Source organism: Cervus canadensis, chromosome 19 (assembly GCF_019320065.1).
Source record: "Cervus canadensis isolate Bull #8, Minnesota chromosome 19, ASM1932006v1, whole genome shotgun sequence".
In the NCBI taxonomy this organism is placed as follows: Eukaryota; Metazoa; Chordata; class Mammalia; order Artiodactyla; family Cervidae; genus Cervus; species Cervus canadensis.
The window spans coordinates 41,478,424-41,497,524 of record NC_057404.1 but is presented as its reverse complement, the minus strand read 5'-3'; the positions used below and the strand labels follow the sequence as shown (position 1 = coordinate 41,497,524).

The 19,101-nt window shown below is 39.8% G+C and overlaps 1 protein-coding gene across 2 annotated transcripts in view; it reads right to left on the bottom strand.

Annotated features, from left to right (window-relative positions):
- Positions 1-19,101, bottom strand: part of NFKB1 (nuclear factor kappa B subunit 1) — a 121,905-nt gene that overhangs the window by 44,370 nt on the left and 58,434 nt on the right. For both annotated transcript variants that reach the window (XM_043438262.1, XM_043438263.1), the window contains exon 6: positions 6,509-6,657. In XM_043438262.1, coding sequence (XP_043294197.1) covers positions 6,509-6,657 — 149 coding nt within the window. The remainder of the gene's footprint in view (positions 1-6,508; positions 6,658-19,101) is intronic.

Genomic DNA, 19,101 nt, shown 5'->3' with positions numbered 1-19,101 from the left:
ACCAGAGGTTGCCAGAGCCTAGAGTTGGAGGAGAATTGAACTCTAAAAGGTCACACAGGGATTTTCAGGAGGTGATGGAACTATTCTCTACCTTGACTGTGATTATACTAGTATTTATCAAAATTAGAACTGTACACTTTAAAAAGTGAATGTTACAATATTTAATTTCAAAAATTTAACAAAGAAAAGTTATCACTGTTAATTGGACTGGAACTACAATCCTGCTTCTTAGTCAAAATGCCATACGTAATTGGCTTTCAAAGTGTACTCTCTAGACCAGCACCATTACCTGAGAATTTATTAAAATGCATATTCTTGGGCCTTATCCCAAGCCTACTGAATCAGAAACTCTGAGGGGTGAGGCTCAGCCATGCATGTTTCAGCAAACCCTCGAGGTGATTCTGACGCGGCCCCTAGAGTTTGTGAACCACTGCCCTGCACGATGACCAGGCAATGAGATCAGAATCTCCGGACACAGGGCTTGGCATCAGTATTTTTGCAAAGTGATCAAAGGTGACTTTATTCAGCAGGCAAGTTTGAAATCTGCACTATGCCAGACGTTTCCATCATTATAATCATCTGGGAACTGCCTCTGCCCTCTGGCTAGGATCAAATCCCCAAGTCCTTGCTTTGGGATTCTAAAGTAGCTCCTCCATCTGGCCTTTCTTCCTCTAAAATATTGACATCACAGCAGGCCAGAGACTTAAAAGCAGCCCAACTCAACTCACAATACACACCCAAGTTTGGAAACTGGATACTACCAATATCAGTCCAGAGCTTGTCCATTTTCTCCAAATAGCTCCTTTTCTGTGTATTAAGGTTGAACCATATGAAACAGCCAACAGTCAACTGTTTCTGGATCTACAAAAACAGCAGTTTAGTATCGTCTGCCTTACTTCGCCTCATTTCTCTTCTGCGTTTTATATCTATGTATCTACTTTGAGAGCTTGCCATTGGTATACGCTGGAAATATTAGTTAAAAAAGAAAAAGAAAAAGAAAAAAACTTCACATCGCTCTAAATCAGGGCTGCCAGGAAGCAAGCAGAGGGTGTGGTGATTATTGGTGAGGAAGGTGGTTTAAAGCAAAGTCAAGTAATAGTTTCCATTGAATGCATATTTCAGAGAACTAAAATGTTGTTGAAATGAACTGCTGATATTTAGGATTGAAAATAAAACACCAAACTAAGATTATTTTTATGAGGACAGGCACTAAGGGCTGACTAAAGGAGTAGGAAATATTGACAAAAAGTCAAAATTAAAGTTAGTTTAAAAAGTTACAAGGACTCACCCCTCCACATTAAAGCAATCAAACTTATAATCATGACTTAGTTATCTAAAACATGAATATTTTAATATAGGTAACAAAATACCTTTGAACACAGAAATTAAATTTTATTGAGAACTCAGGTTGAGAGTTAAGAGAAACACTCCAAGGAAAGGTCATTCTTTTGGCTTTGATAATTTGGTTTTGGTAATAAAGGTTATTTATCTTTCCAGAGTCATTTTCCATATGTCTTTTTGATTATGTTGGATTGATGCTCTGCTTATGAATCTATCCTCTTAACCTAAACTGTTCCACTGGAAACAGCTTATCAGGGTTCCATTTCTAGCATTGACAAGTCTGAGGAGTAACTCTGGCTATCTTCCTAAATTTCTCTATGTGCTATTCCTACCTACAAGTTAGAACTAAATAAGAATAATCGATGACATCCTTTAAATACACATGTGCAAGTCAGCTCATGTTATTTCATAATACTACCTAATGTTAGTTCAGTATACAATTTGGACGTTAAGGGCCTGGAGGTAGATTCTGTGGCCTAACTCTCAGACTGCATAAGAGAAGAAATTAATGTCCCCAAGAGGTCATGCGTATTACCCCTAGTCTTGCAGTTGAAGGTGACAGAATTGGAAACAGAACTCTGGTTTCCAGACCACTAGCATGAGACTCTTTCTACTAAAATGTGATATTAGAAACTTAACAAAAAATAAGCGAGACAAATGAATCATGAAGGAAATACTGTACTTTGGGAAACACTCTAGACAAAAGTTGCTCTGTTAAAAGTCAAATTATGAAAGGAGTATCAAGGTTTCACAGCACTCTGAACAGGAGAGGCTAGGGAATCTACATGGAACATGGAACAATGGACTGTTTCAAAATTGGGAAAGGAGTACGTCAAGGCTGTATATTGTCACCCTGCTCATTTAACTTATATGTGGAGTACATCACTAGAAATGCTGGGCTGGATGAAGCACAAGCTGGAATCAAGATTGCCAGAAGAAATGTCAATAACCTCAGATATGCAGATGACACCACCCTTAAGGCAGAAAACAAAGAGGAACTAAAGAGCCTCTTGATGAAGGTGAAAGAGGAGACTGAAAAAATTGGCTTAAAACTCAACATTCAAAAAACTAAGATCATGGTATCTGGTCCCATCACTTCATGACAAATAGATGGGGAAACAATGAAAACAGTGACAGACTTTATTTTCTTGGGCTTCAAAATCACTGCAGATGGCAGCTACAGTCATGAAATCAAAAAACACTTGCTCCTTGGAAGAAAAGCTACAACAAACCCAGACAGTGTATTAAAAAGCAGAGACATTACCTTGCCTACAAAGGTCTGTATAGTCAAAGCTATGGTTTCTCCAGTAGTCATGTATGGATGTAAGAGTTGGACCATAAAGAAGGCTGAGAGCCAAAGAATTGATGGTTTTGAATTGTGGTGCTGGAGAAAGACTCTTGAGAGTCTGTTGGACTGCAAGGAGATCAAATCAGTCAATCCTAAAGGAAATCAACTTTGAATAGTCATTGGAAGGACTGATGCTGAAGCTGAAGCTCCAATACTTTGGCCACCTGATGTGAAGAGCTGACTCATTAAAAAAGACCTTGATGCTGGGAAAGATTGAAGGCAGCAGAAGGGGACGACAGAGGATGAGGTGGTTGGAGAGCATCACCGACTCAATGGACATGAGTTTGAGTAAACTCCAGAAATTCATGATGGACAGGGAGACCTAGCGTGTTGCACTCCATGAGGTTGCAAAGGGTCGGATACAACTGAGCGACTGACCACCACCACCACCCGAACCTAACATAACTCTCATGGCATCCTCTTGATTACAGTTTTTTAATTTACTTATTTTTTAATTGAAGGATGACTGCTTTACAGAATTTTGTTGCTTTCTGTCAAACATCAACAAGTATCAGCCGTAGGTATACATATGTCCCCTCCCTTTTGGACCTCCCTCCCACCTCCCTATCCCATCCCTCCAGATTGTTACAGAGCCCCTGTCTGAGTCAGAAGGAGAAAGATAAACACCGTATACTAATGCATATATATGGAATCTAGAAAGATGACACTGATGGATTTATTTTCAGGGCAGCAATGGAGAAACAGCCATAGAGAACAGACTTATGTACACAGGGGGAGGGGAGGAGACAGAGGGTAGGCTATATGGAGACAGCGACATGGAAACTTACAATACCATATGTAAAACAGAGAGCCAATGGGAATTTGCTCGTGATTACATTTTTAGTAAAACTGCACAGTATTAAAAAAAAAATCCCATGGGGCTACGACCAGACATCTTTATGACCATATTTATAAGTTCAGATGCTCAAACTGTTTGTTGAATGAATTCTTCCAACTACTGAACCCACTATGCCAGCACTAAGAGAGTAAGGAACGCATTTCCTCACTTTCCTCGGAGACAGGGAATTTACTTTGACTCTTGCTGTAGGCCCCAAATTAAATAAGTATTAGTTCCTTCTAAAATCCTCAAAGACTACTAAGGCAAATCACAGAAACACCAAATTACAGACAACATACTGGAATATTTATAATAACAAACATTATTAGTAGGGAACTTCATCTATAATTTCCTCTGAAGCATATGATTATCACACAGATTAAACAGGACCAAAGAAAATAAATACTTCAAACTGACAGTAGCCTATTGGAGTAAATTTGCAGAGATACTAAGTGACCGATTTGTCTGAAACTCTGACATTTACCCTGCGTTTCAAAGCTCTCCAGAGGTCAGTCAGGAACTGTGTATTCCAAAACAGACCATGAACCAACTGTGACACACGACAGGAAACAGACCAGTCTTTTAAGAGGATGTTGAAACAAGTTCATTTAAAGCACAGCTGAATTTTTCAAATCAATTTAGGCTTCTTCCTCCAATCTAGAGTCTTTTTTTTCCCTGACATCAAAAGATTCAGATTTTAGTGACTTAAAAGAAAGCTCTCTCTCTAGGTTTTTCACACTTGAAAATTTTAACAGTCAAACAAAGAAATACCCAGGAACATGAAAGCTCAACCTCCCCAATAACCACCAACTTGAAACCTGATCGGAATTCAAAGCCTGAAATGTTACCATCAGCTTAATTACAGTTCATTTAAACAATTCTTTTCTTTTGAGTGAATAGTTGAGATTAAATGGGATTTTATCATAAACTATTTAAACCAGTATTAGGAAGCCCTAAAAGATATTCCTGAAAATTAGACAAATTTAATTGAAAATTTCTTTTGAATTGAATTTATTTCTGTAATACTTCATTCATTAAAAAATGGCTTGTTTGGGGGCTTTCCTAAGTGGCTCAGTGGTAAATAATCTGCCTGCCAATGCAGGAGACATAATTTCAATATATGGTCTGGAAAGATCCCACCAGAAAATTTTTTTAAAAAAGAAAAAAAAAATGGCTTGTTTTATCTGTCTGACCAACCTTAAGTGAATATGTCACTTTGTGTTTACATTTCAAGTCTACTGAAAGCCAAAACAAATTTGTAATCCTTGGTTGTGCACACTTTTCCAAAAAATTGAAGTATGGTTGCAATATTATATGTTACAGATCTACAATATAGTGATTAAAATTTTTTTAAGGTTGTGTGTGTGTTGTATGTTAGTTGCTCAGTCATGTCTGACTCTATGTGACCCCATGGACTGTAGCCCACCAGGCTCCTCTGTCTGTGGGATTCTGCAGGCAAGAATATTGGAGTGGATTGCCATGCCCTCCTCCAAGGGATCTTCCCAACCCAGGGACTGAACCCAGGTCTCCCACATTGCAGGTGGACTTTTTACCATCTGAGCCTTAAGGGAAGACCTTACTTATAGTTCTTATAAAATACTGGCTATGTTCCGCATGTTTTACAATATACCCTTGTAGCTTATTTTATACCTAGTAGTTTGTACCCTACCCCTATCTTGTCCCTCCCTCTCATCTTCTCTCTCCCCACTGATAACCACTAGTTTGTTCTCTATAACTGTGAGTCTGTTTATTTTTGTCGTACTTACTAGTTTATTTTATTTTTTAGATTCCACATATGAGTGATATCATATAGTATTTGTCTATCATTGTCTGACTTACTTCACTTAGCATAATACCTTCCAGGTCTATCCATGTTGCTGCAAATGGTAAAAGTTCATCCTTTTTTATGGTTGGGTAGCATTCCATTGAGTGTGCATGTGTGTGTACACAGCACATCTTCTTAATCCATTCATCTGTTGATGGACAGCTAGATTGTTTCCATATCTTGGTAATTACAAATAATGCTGCCATGAACCCTGGGATACATGTTTCTTTTTGAATTAGTGTTTTTGTTTTTATATAACCCAGGAGTGGAATTGCTGGGTCATATGGCAGTTCTAGTTTTAGTTTTTTGATAAACTCCCATACTGTTTTTCACAGTGACTGTACCAACTTACATTCTCACCAGGAGTGTTTGAGAGTTCCCTTTTTTCCACATCCTCACCAGTATTTGTTTTTGTATTCTTTTTGATGATAGCCATTCTGATAGGTATAAGTAGTACTTCATTGTGGTTCTGATTTGCATTTCCCTGATAATTAGCCAGATCAAGAATCTTTTCACACACTTGTTGGCCATTTGCATGTCTTCTTTGGAGAACTATCAGGTCTTCTGCCCGTCTTTTCAATCAGATTGTTTGCTTTTTTTGACGTTGAGTTAAATGAATTGTTTGTAGAGTTTGGAAATTAAGTTCTTTTGTGTCATATCATTTCTGTGCATACTTTCTAAGCAGCACAGAACTGAAATAAAACCCACTGTATGAACAAAATGTTCACAGTGCAAATCTATAGTCAATAGTTTATTAAATGAATCATCAAGAGTATGATTTCTGCTATAGCTAGTTTTCTTCTAATTTGTCCATATCTTTATTTCTAGAAGGAAAATACTGCTAAAAGTGGCACAAATGCCTCATAGGTCAACTGACTGTATAATTTATCATCCAATCTGGGCTACTTTTGAGAATGAAAAAGAGTGCTATAAATAATTAGGCCAGGACAACAGGTATAAAGTGGATTGTTTCAGGGAAGTCTCAGGCAAGTGGGCAGCTTACTCCTTGAGTGCAAGTGACAGCTCAAATTTTCATATTCTAAGACTCTCTGAGGGTCTTGGTAAGACCCCTAATGAAAAGGCCCTGTCCAGTCAAAGTCCCCAGGTGCCATGTTCGATCTGCCCCTCCCTTCCGCAACAACACACCCTCACTTACCCGACCACCATGTCCTTGGGTCCAGCGGTCACCGTGCAGATGCCGTCCTCACAGTGCTTTCCCACCAGGCTGTGTGCATGCAGGTGGATGTTTTTTCCATTTGTGACCAACTGAACAATAACCTTTGCAGGTCCCACATAGTTGCAGATCTATATAAGAAGCACATTTCAAAGTTAGCATATCTGACTATATCACAACATGGGAAAACGCTTAAGACAAGCTAGTAAGTAGAAAAAGTATGATATCAAATCAGGCCTATCTGTATGTATACAGCCACAGCTTGGTTGTGAAAAAATATGTGATGAACAAATGATGGGATGGGAATAAAACACTAGTGGTATTTCTTTCAGGTGTAAAAGATATTCTTCAAGAAGCAGACCATTTAAAATACATACATCTTGTTAAAGGTGGAAGGAAGAGCACATCTCAGAGGATGCTGTGTGCCATTAAGCACCCTCTTCCTATTAACCAAGAACACATTTTCATCTGCAACCACACTGCATTTTAGGTCATAAATGCTGAGTACAAGATTAGTGAAAAGGGTACTGGGATTGACTGACTGATGGAAATCAAGAGAAGGTAAGAGGTGAGTGGAAAGAGTCCTTTCTAATCTGCCATGAGATTAGGCAGGAGAGAGAGTCTTGCCCAGGGACCTGGCCACAAGGGTTGGCCATGGACACCCAAGCCCATGGCCTGCAGTGATCTGTTTAATTTTAAAAAGTGTACTCCCTAAGTACAAATCCTTAGATCCAATACCTGTTTAAGCTCTTGTTTTATAAAATCAGATTTCTCCATTTAAAGTAATTTATATTTTAATTGTTATACCTTTAAAATGATGACAACAGTAATAGAAAGGAAATCCCATGGAGATAATGACATTTTAAGTAACAAGAGCTTGGACACCATCTCTCCTCTAGCTGGTCCTCCAGCCTCCTACAGTAGATCACAGATTCGTTCCTTAAGAAAACCCCAACACTAAAATCATACTAACAGAAAACATCAATGACCTTATTTTTACCTTCTTGAATATTATAAGTCAGAATCCTGGGATAAATTCACCTAAACTGTGGGAAATGCACTCTATCTCCTCAAAGGGTGAGCAGCCATCCTGGTTTGCCTGGGACTAAGGAAGTTTCCTGGGGTGCAAGACTTTCAGTCTAACATTGAGAAGAGTTGGTCACTCTATCTAACTCATATTATTCCTTTTGAGGAAGCATATGACTGAAATTGAGGATTTCCCAACTATGCAATCATTGGAAGTATTTTAATCAGCACAAGCAGCCCTTAGCTCAGAAGAAGAACTAAGCAGACACAAATCTCATGGGGCCATGGATCCTTGATGGATGTCTTTCTGATATAAACTTGAGGAAGAACCTATACTTGCCAGTAAAATTTCTTGGAAAAGGACCGAATCCCCTTCAACTCATCTATTTCTACTATAAATACCATCTCATAGATTTACATTCCACTGAGGCATGATTTTGTTAGGATTTTTTCAGTATGGATTTTTTCCCCCAATCCAATCTTCCATTGCAGGGTTGAGGAAAAGTTGATTAGAGCTGGGGTTATGCCCCAGATGCTTCTGGTTATGCCCCAGAAAGAAGCTCCCTTTCTAAGCAAAGGACAGACTCCCTGTGTGTCTGTAGTGTAGCTCCACTAGAAATACAGGGCCTCTCTGCCTGAACCCTGGCTCAGAAGTGTTGCAAATCTTGCTTTCCAACCCTTTCCAAGGAGCAAGGCGATCTGTGAGAATGGCCTCCAGTCCTTGCAGAGCAAGCAAATCACAAAGCATGTTTAGGATTAATTAGGTTTTGACCCCCTTGAAGCACAAAATAAATAATTTCTTAAACAGGTAAGCACTTAAATAAGCCCCCTGGGCATAAAACCAATTATGAACTCAGTGCTTTCCCTTTTATAACAGGTAGATAGCCTTTGCCCTGGGGGCAGTACAGGGAATGAGGAGTTCTGGGTTTGCTCCAAAGTTGGCTGCGGTCCCTACATACTCCCTGGGTTGCTGATGCCAGTTCTGTGTCTTGGTATCGACATCTGAAATCAACCTTTGTTATGATGACATATTCCACAGGGACTTCTTCAGCAGTAAATGAACAGTGAAAGCATTAAATAGACCATGTAATTTCACTTTTAAGTGCACTGAGCACAGGAATGCAACAGTGTAAGGCGTGACAAAACGCTTCACTTGGGTGAAATCACTTGGGTAGGCTTGCCACTTAAGCAGGACACAGAAGGAATCTAGCAATTAAAACCCAATCACAACTTAGTTCAAATAGAACGACACATTCTAATTTATATTCACTCAAAACTTCAATAAACTTCCATGTATGTTAGCATCTAGTATTACTGCTAAAAGTCTGGAAAGTTTATTATCTTACGGATCTAATAAAAATTTGAATGTGGCTTAAAATTTCTAATCCAATTCTGAGACTATAAAGAAATACTACGTTGTTAAGAAAAAATGAAATGAACATGTGATACAGTATTATTAACTTTTGTTGTTGTTTGGTCTCTAAGTCATGTCCACAACTCTTTGCAACCCCATGGACTGCAGCAGGCCGGGCTTTGCTGTCCTTCACTATCTTCTGGAGTTTGCTCAAACCCCATGTCCACTGAGTCAGTGATATCACCCAACCATCTCAACCTCTATTGCCCTTTCTCCTCCTGCCCTCAATCTAAGGTACAGATTTTGTTCAAATTTCACAAAATTTTATGCTAGTGTCCATTATTTGTTTTCATACCTTATTCAAGACTCCACATTGTATTTAACTGCATTGAGCAGCTTCAGCTGCATGCAACAAATCCTGGTGAATTCTCTTTTCATTTTTATTCTATTACAAATACTTTCTTTTTCCTTGTTTTAGTTTCTTAGATACATCCATCATTTAAAAGTGGACATTTCATTTCCAAATACATGGGATTTTAAACATATCTTTGACATAAATTTCTCATTTTGATATTAATTTCTCATTTAAATGCTTTCATCTCTGCAATCACCCTCTGTGTTTTTTTCATCTTTTAACTTTATTGAGGCTTTCAATAGCTAAGTCAAAGATCTTTCTTGGTAAAAGTCAAATTGCACTAGAAAATATGTGGGTTATTTTCAAATATCTTTTGATATTCATTTCTAATATAATCCCACAGTGATAAAAGAACAGACTCTGTATGATTTCAATACCATTAGGCCATCAACTGTTTGCACTTGGTCTTATGTCTCTGGATGTGTTCCTAGGTCTCCTAGTTTATAGTCTATGGGAACTTGAATAGAATTTGTATCCTACTGTTGTGTGAAAGTTGTATAAAAATCTTAATTATCTTGAATTCATAGTGCTTTTCAGGCCTACTATAACCTTCTACTTCTCTGTATATTCATTCTATTAATTTTTCAGAGTTTTGCTATTAAAATTCCAACTAAAAATCTTAATTTATCTACTTAAAAAAGAATTGTAGTATATAGTGGAACTACATGTAACTTTGCTGTGGATTTTCCAAGTCTCCTGTAAAAGTGTTATCATACTCTCATAATTTAAAACTTTTTTAAAAAAGCCCAATCACGTTGGATGTCTGGACCCTTCAACATTACCACAATGAAGGAATCAGTCACGGGCACTGAAGGAAAGCGGTGGGAGGTGTCCTCGAAAAGTACTCACATCTTTTTCTTGCTATTACTTCATGATTGAAGGGTGGCAAGAATGAGGAACTGGGTAGTCTCTGAGGTAAAGGGCCTGAAAAATTTGCCAATGACTAATGTGCTGTTTGATCCATTTGAGAGAGTTCAAGCCAGCATGGCATCATCTGGTTTTTTACACCAGACCACAAGGCAACGGCAGCGAGGGCCCTGGGTTTTGTGGACTTTCCAAAACACGGACTGAAAGAAGAAAGCTGAAGTGTGGGGACACACGAAAAATACTATTTTCAGATGCTATGGCACATGAAGACAATGGAATTCTATCTTAGGGGAGGGAATACTTCATAAAATGCCACAATGACTGAGCGCTATTTGCAACTGACTCAGAAATTCATTTTTTCTGTGGAGAATCTGATTATTTTTATTCAGTCTGTTACTTCTTTGCCTGGTCGTTCCCTTGAAAATTAAGTTTATAGAAAGCACCTGTATCTGCCATAAAGAGTGGGTTATTTTTGAAAGAGTGAGTATAGCAGGCTTTTAATAAACACTAATGGCTTAAATACAAGTTAAGCGTTCCATTAGAGAAAAGGAGACAAAGGTGACATTCAGCTTCCAGGGGACAGTGTAGGAGCATGTACTTGATGAACAGACTAGCTAGGTTTGAAGACAGTGCCACTATCTGCAAGCCCTGTGACTCTGGGCAGCATCCAGCTCCTCGTCTGTAAAATGAGGATAATAACTGGACCTCATAGGTTTGCTATGAGGATTAAATACATTGACATGTATAAAAATCTTAGTATTTTTATACATGTCTCTTAGTATGTAATAGCAGTACCCAAGTGTTAACCACTATCTTACTACTGTGATGTATTCCTCTACCCAGAGATCTTTAAATAGTACAACTGCTGTGAGGTGATTTTTTAAAAATTCTGTTTAAAGGCAGGTGGCTTGAGTAAATGACCAATTCAGGCTACTTCTATTTCTAGGCTAAGTCTTTTTGTTTCCCAGAGGGACACATTTTACTGGGCTTCTTTAAAGTAATAACTACGTTATTGTAGTAACAGCTATCATTCTTGGAGGTACTCAGGAGTCCTCGGTTTCCTTGATGAAATCAAGCCTTTCTTCCGGAAGCTTTATGACTCAATACATACTGATGGCCACAGGCTAGATCTGCTTTTTGAGTAAGAAACAGAAACCAAGGGTCTCAGATAATACCACTTAGTCAAATCACCTCCTTTTATTTAAAGCAACTAACTCTGTCATGCTCTGGAAAAGTACATACTGGTTCTTTAAAGGTGATTAAGATAAGTGGTCTAGAAGTTTCTAAGAATCAGATTTTAAAAGGTGCAGTTTATGTACTGAGTTAATTTGGACATATCACTTTGGCAGAATGTAGAGTCAACATGAATGTGAGACGTGACACTTGATGCAGTTCTTTTCTGTCGTTTTTCTCATGAAGTGATGCTAATGATGATACTTGAGGGAGAGGAGGAAGAGGGAAAAATCCACACTTTTAAAAGAGAAATCTACCCTGACTTGTCTCATGAATCTAACTTTGGCCTCTACTGCTAAAGCAGCAGACCAATGTGGTTAAATCCAAGAGCTCTGAAGCAAGGCTGCGGGGCTCAAAATCCCTCTGCTGTCACTTATCAGCTGGGCCAGTGGGAAAGGATGGTTAAGGTCTCTGGATATCAGCGTCTCCATCTTTAAAAGGAAAGTAACAATACGTCTGATTTCATAGGATTGTTTTTTAAGGATTAAATGAGTTAAGAGCTTGGCACCTAACAGGATTAGCAATCTCAAATATAAACCCCATCTCCTATCTAGGCTATTACCTCACCAACAGCCAAAATATATACATTGTTTCAGTGAGCACTTATTAAGCCCCTTTTATGTTCCACGTACTGCAGTAGGTCAGGGAGTGGAAGATACACAGTTGAGTAAAAAAACAGACACAACCCCTGTTCTTATAGAAATTAAAGAGTAGGATGGATACAAATTAAAAACTCTCGCAAATAAAGGTAAATGCATAACTATGAAACACTTCCAAAGGAATAGAGATTTGACCTGGTCAAGACAGAGAAAGCTTCCTGAGGGAGTAGTGAGGGCCAAACTCTGAAAGAAGAGTAAGAATGTAACAAGGGATGGGGTGGGCAGAGGTTGAGAAGAGTATTCCTGGCAGGAAGGACAGCTCTGTGAAGAGAGTCTCACCCATCATCTCGGTCATAATTATTACCACTCCTCAGGGCTTCCTTCACGTGCTTCCTATCACTCGGGATGTCCCTTCCTTCTCTTCTCTCTCTAGAACCACCCATTCTTCAAAGGTCCAGCCGAAATCTGAATCTCCCATGACACTTCACCACGTTAGCCCACAAGACTCCATTACTGTCCCTTTCTTGGGGAATGTGATGGAACGGGGCAGGAAAACATCGCTTACTGCAATAAGAAGATGGTAAAATCTATTGGCAACTGAAGAACTTCTGTTTTACCTCTCTTGTTTGTTCCCAGGGCACATACATCTATATTTCCTCACTTTCTTTTTTTTATTGACATGAAGGGCACTTGTTAACTTGTCCAGTCTTCAGCTCCGTGGGGTCAGTACTGCTACCACACTCCACAGCCGCGGGAACAGAGGCCCATTAAGGGGACATAAACGGCCACCATTCCTGTAACTGGGGTGACTGGGCAGCCCTTTGAACTTGGATCTGTCCACTTCCAAAGCCCATTCATATCTTCCGTGACACTGGCTTCCACTTGGCTTCATCGCTTTTTCTCCTGCGTATGTCCAGTGAGCCCAATGATTTCTAGCTCTCCTTGGGGTAGTACAGTGTTGCTATGCAACAGTCATCCCTGAAAAACCTGTTTGGTTCTGTTGGTGTGTATTGTGGGAAAGAAGGTCTCAGAGACAGCTGTGAGATGGCAGAAGTGCACTTGTCCCCTTGTAAGCCTTATTCATAAACAAAATCATGCCACAGACATTACTAAACCACACACTGATTCTCCTCTGCTCGAATGCAAGTCATATTATAAACAAGAAGAAGGAGAGGAGGGCAAGGGAAGGGGAGAGGAAGAAGAACAGGAGGAGGAAAGAAAAGAATATTGTTTTCATAACATACCTCCTCTTAGTAATGCAAAATAGTCAGATTTTATTGTTCCTTATCACTTATTATATGTTGATTACACAGGAAGTACAGAATAAACTTCATCAAATAAGATAGTACAGAACCATGTCTAATAGTCGCTGGCACAGAGTAGGAAGATGCTTAGTGAAGTTAGTTCCTTCTTTTTAAGCCAGGGGGTTTCACATTGATCCAATCTGGGACCAAATCCCAGCTCTTTCTTCTTCCAGCTGTGTGCGCTTACTCTGGTTAAATAACCTCTCTGAGCTGAAAACACCACACCTACAAATGGGCCAATAATGGGACCTCCCTCAGAGGCCTCTTGTGAGAACCACACAGTGTCTGGCATATGGCAGGTGCCATGGAAGCACCAATTTCTCTCCTTTTTTTTTTTTATAAAAAGGGACTGCTTCTCTCCTAGATTTCCCAAAAGACCTTGTGAAGTAGACAGACTTGGCACTATCATCCCCATTTTGCAGATATGAAAACAGAAATTTAGACAGATTAACAAGTGACCTAAGGTCAGAGAGTCAAGACCCGGAGGACCTTGGAATTCATCCTGATTCTTCCGAATGTAGGTGTGGTGTTCTTGTAAGACTAAATGACATGAAAATACCCTCTCTGCCCCACTCACTGTTGATGACACGGTTGTTTTTTGAGTACTGCTCCTTGATTTGCATTGATTCATTCACATTTGTTCACCTTTTTTATTTGCCCTACTTGTTTGACCAGCACACATCCCTTAGATGTTTGCCTGAGATTAGAAGGGCAAACTGGGCCATTAAACACAACAAAATGGGCAAAGAGGGCTTCATCAACTACAAAGGGAAGTAGAATAAAATCACTATTCAAAACTCAGAAAGTTTGAGGGGGTTTTTTTGGGTCATATTTTGACCTCTGGTTTCTTGTTTGTTTTATTTGAATTTTCAGTTTCATTACATTAAATATAGTTGTTTATAAATCATACTTCTTTCAGAAAATCAAGACACTTGCTAACTCCAGAAATTGTTGGGGATTTGTACCTCAATAGGTGTCACTACCTCATTAATAAATTACAAATAAATGTTTACCCTTTTCATGGCCCAATTATCCATGGTTACAAAATAATATGGGAAGAAAAGAAAATTTGTAATTTATGGATGAACTGTGTCTCAAACGTGTTTTCATTTATAGGCCAGTTTTTTGGGGAACCTGGCTTATAAATTTGGTTTATTCTTAAATAGGAAATAAAATTTAAAATAGTATACAGAGTGAAGTAAGCCAGAAAGATAAAGAACATTACAGCATACTAACACATATATATGGAATTTAGAAAGATGGTAATGATAACCCTATATGCAAAACAGAAAAAGAGACACAGAAGTACAGAACAGACTTTTGAACTCTATGGGAGAAGGTGAGGGTGGGATGTTTCGAAAGAACAGCATGTATATTATCTATAGTGAAACAGATCACCAGCCCAGGTGGGATGCATGAGACAAGTGCTCGGGCCTGGTGCACTGGGAAGACCCAGAGGAATCGGGTGGAGAGGGAGGTTGGAGGGGGGATCAGGATGGGGAATACATGTAACTCCATGGCTGATTCATGTCAATGTATGACAAAACCCACTGCAATGTTGTGAAGTAATTAGCCTCCAACTAATAAAAATAAATGAAAAAAATAAAAAAAAATTAAAAAAAATAGTAGTATTTTGGTATCATTTCTTTTCTACATCTCCTTACCCTTGTTGCTGCACTATGTACATTGTCAAATTCTTTTTTTGAACAAAGCATAAAATACATGGTATCTAGTTAGATCTTTAAAAGATATCCCCAAACTAACCACTTCTTACTGTCTCCATCACTATTGCCTGGTTTCATGGAGTACTATCCACTATGATTAGTTTCCTAAGTTTTTGCTCCTATGTTTCCTGTGCCTCCCCCACTTCCCCATGGGCTGTTCTTCTGGGTGATCCTGTTCAAGTCAGGTCATGCCAAATCCTGACACACCTTGGCTCAAAGTTCTCCAAAAGTGAAAGCTGTTGAAGCTGAATGAATCGTCAACGGGACTCATTACAGCATTTTGTGTATACACGATTAAATTTTTCCATGGCAAGAAGTTAAAAAAAAAAAAAAAAGGCCCAGACCCTCTAGAGGCGTTCCATCTGAAAAGCCCAATCTTTACAACACCACGCAGTCCTTGGGCCATGTGAACCCACTTCCTCTTTGCTCTCATTTGTTACTACTTCTGGGCAGTCACATAACCTGCTGCCAGCGCAGCTTCCACCTGAGAGCTTCTGAACGCGCTGTCTCCTCTGCCTGGAACACTCCTTCCCTGGATACTTGCATGGTCTCTCACTTTTCAGGATTTGCAGAAACGCCATTCTCTGGCAAGCTTCCATGGCCCACCCTACCATTATCTAAACTTCTATCACTCCCATTCCTGAATTCCTTGCTGCTTCCCCTGCTTTACTTTTCTCTCTGTCTAATCACCATTTAATATACTACACATCTTACGTGACTATTGCCTAACTTCCCCATTAGAACAGAGGCCGTGTAAGAGTGGGGACAGTGGTTTCTTCTGTGTCACATTCCCAGTGCCTGCAATAACATTTATTATATTGTGGGCATTCGATAAATAATTCTTTAGTGAATGCATGATTAAATAAGAGGACTAAAATGTTATCTATGGATGGTGAGATATTAAAACAAGAGTTGTGTTAGGTGACAGATGGAAATTGGGAAACTATATTCTACTTTATCTCTTCCAAAAAAATTGGCTAGATTCTGGTGCACCCTCTCAATAGGCTATTTAAATGAGAATGTGGTTATTTACATCAGGACAGAACATTAACCTAAGTAGATAGAAGGGTGTTGGGGTGCGGGCTCTCGGCCTGCAGTGTGGTTAGAGGACTTTAACTGCTGAGGGACAGGAACGGGCAGCTGTGGGAAAGAGAAGGGAAAGTAATTCTTTGATCCTCTTGTTGGAAAATCAAGGTAGTAGCGCTCCTCTTACAGTCCAAACATCCTCCTGGACATCCCTCCTCCCACCCTAACTGCTGGTGCCTGTAAGGCATTCTCCTGGTGCACCGAGGAGTCCTAACTCGCACACTCTATTCCGCGCCGTGCTATGGCACTCAGGGATCCAGAATTCACATTTCCAGTTCACCCGTTTCACAGTCACGCACCCCCCAAATAAGAAGGGCCTTTTTTGATACTCACTGTGGTGACTGACAGGAATAACCAGCCCACAGAACCTTACCATGAAGCAGTGCAGGTCTGCATCTACAAGATAGCAAACCGGTGGGCTCCCTTTCAATAAAGAGCACAGGCTCTGGAGTCTGAAGGATGGGGCTCTGAATCCTGGCTCCTTCCTCTCCTACCTATGCCATCGGGGGTATGTTACTTGACCTTTTGATGTGTTTTCTTATCTGTAAAACGTGAATACAAATCCCTAATGTCTGATTTTTCACAAGGATTAAAGGAAGCAGTTTACAGCATCTCATGCAGCACTTGATTCACAGCAGATGCAAAGCATATGATGGTGACTCTGATTTTGTCCTTTCATGCCATAAGCAGACATCTGCAGTGGAGACTTCCTCTGAATTTAACAAGAAGGTAGACAGCATTGCATGTCAGGCTCTCCAACCTCTCTTCTCCTTACTGTCTGTCACCCAGGAGCAAAATGTCCCTATTACTTTCCATATCTGCTCCCAATTCAGAGAAATGTAGGTTTGTTCCCTTTTCTAGGTTTTACCACTCTGCTTTTGCACTTAACACCATACTTACTCAAGATCTCCTTAAATCACGCTTCTTCTTCCCTCTCCAAAGGACCCTTACTCTTAGTCCACAAACCATATACTTTCTTCTCCCTTAATTCTGAACAATGCATTTCCTGATAATGATGATGACAACTGTACAGGCTAGCATTTACTGAAATCTACAGGCCAGGCCCTGCAGCAAGAAATACAGAACCATTCTTTCATTTGATCGTCTCCATAATTCAACAAGAAATGTTCTTTAAAAGTATTTATACCTGCTTGAGTGCCATTCTCTTTTTTCTTATCAAGTATGCAAGAAAAGCTCTAATCACCAATGCTGAAACGCCAACTTAATCTGCAGTACCTTTGAAAAGTGAAAGTGAAGTCGCTCAGTCATTTCTGATTCTTTGCAACCCCATGTACTGTAGCCTACCAGGCTCCTCTGTCCATGGGATTTTCCAGGCAAGAGTACTGGAGTGGGTTACCATTTTCTTCTCCAGAGGCTCTTCCCAACCCACGGATTGAACCCAGGTCTCCCACATAGTAGTAGTACCTTTGCAATTTAATTAATTCTTCTATGCCTCAAATAAATAAGTGCCTAAACGTCATGATTTACTCCATGTTTCCAAACTCATCAGCCATTTCTTGTTCTTCATCCCACTTGACCTCTCTGAAGCCTAGGATGGGTTACCTTCCCTCCTCAAAATGTTCCCTTCTCACTGCATTAGACACTTCTGTTAAAGCACTCTTCCTCCTCAAAAGGAGATTTGTCGGAGATCAGCCCCTGGTCCATCTCTAATCTTTACCATAATCACTCTCTTCACACGGTCATGTTAGTCTCCTAGATTTAGTTATCTACTCCATGCAGATGACTCCTCAATTTAAATCTCATGGGTCCTTCCTTTTTCAACACCTATAACATTTCCAGCTGTTTGCAGGGCATCTTCCTGTCCATAACTTATAATCAATTTGACCACAACTGAAGACCCATTAATGGCCTTCCTTCTGAAACTTACTCCATCTCCTATTAAGTGAAACCACCACCTTCTAAGCAACTGCACCAAAATTTTCCTATCATCTGTTGTCTTCTACATTTAATCAGGTACTGAATTAACTGATTCAGCCAGGTGGCACCTTCAAAAATCTCTAGTTTCTGCCCCTTCTCTCTATCCTCATTGCTCTAGTTTATCTATCTCAGCCTGAACCACTTTAACTCATGAGGAATCACTACAGTTCTTCCCATGTGGTGTCGCTATGCCTTTCCCTTCCAACCCCTCAGCAGACTTCTACCAGATTTGTATTCCTAAAGCACAATGCTCATTATAGCAAATCATTTCTATATTAAACCTTATACAATTTCCCCATTTTCTACAAAACGTGGTTTAAATTCCTGAGCCTTGCACAATTTGGTCCAATCTTACCTCTAGCCTCATTCCCATCTTTCTCTTTCATGTACTCTTCATTCCAGCAGAATTATTCACCATTCCCTTCCAACTTCAGAGACGGAAGTCTCTTTTTGAGCCTTTGCCACTCAATTTTCTGCCTCTGCTATTTTCCCTAGTTAGATTCATGTTTTCAAATTTCTACCTTTCCCTCAGGATCCCACCCCAAATGTAATCTCTGCTTTGAAGTCTTCTCTGTCCACTCCAACCAGCCGGCTTTTCTACCTTAAGGCTATGAGGTCATTCACTCTTTCATCTGAAAAATACTGCTTTATTCAGCAATTCCTACATGGCAGCTGCAGGTGCTGGTTCTCTAATGGTGAGTAAAACAAACATCATCATCATATTTCAGATATTTAAGGCCATATCTCGGAGAAGGCAATGGCACCCCACTCCAGCACTTTTGTCTGGAAAATCCCATGGACGGAGGAGCCTGGTGGGCTGTAGTCCATGGGGTCGCTAAGAGTCAGACACTGAGCAACTTCACTTTCACTTTTCACTTTCATGCATTGGAGAATGAAATGGCAACCCACTCCAGTGTTCTTGCCTGGAGAAACCCAGGGACAGGGGAGCCTGGTGGGCTGCTGTCTACGGGGTCTTACAGAGTCGGACACGACTGAAGCGACTTAGCAGCAGCAGCAGGCCATATCTTA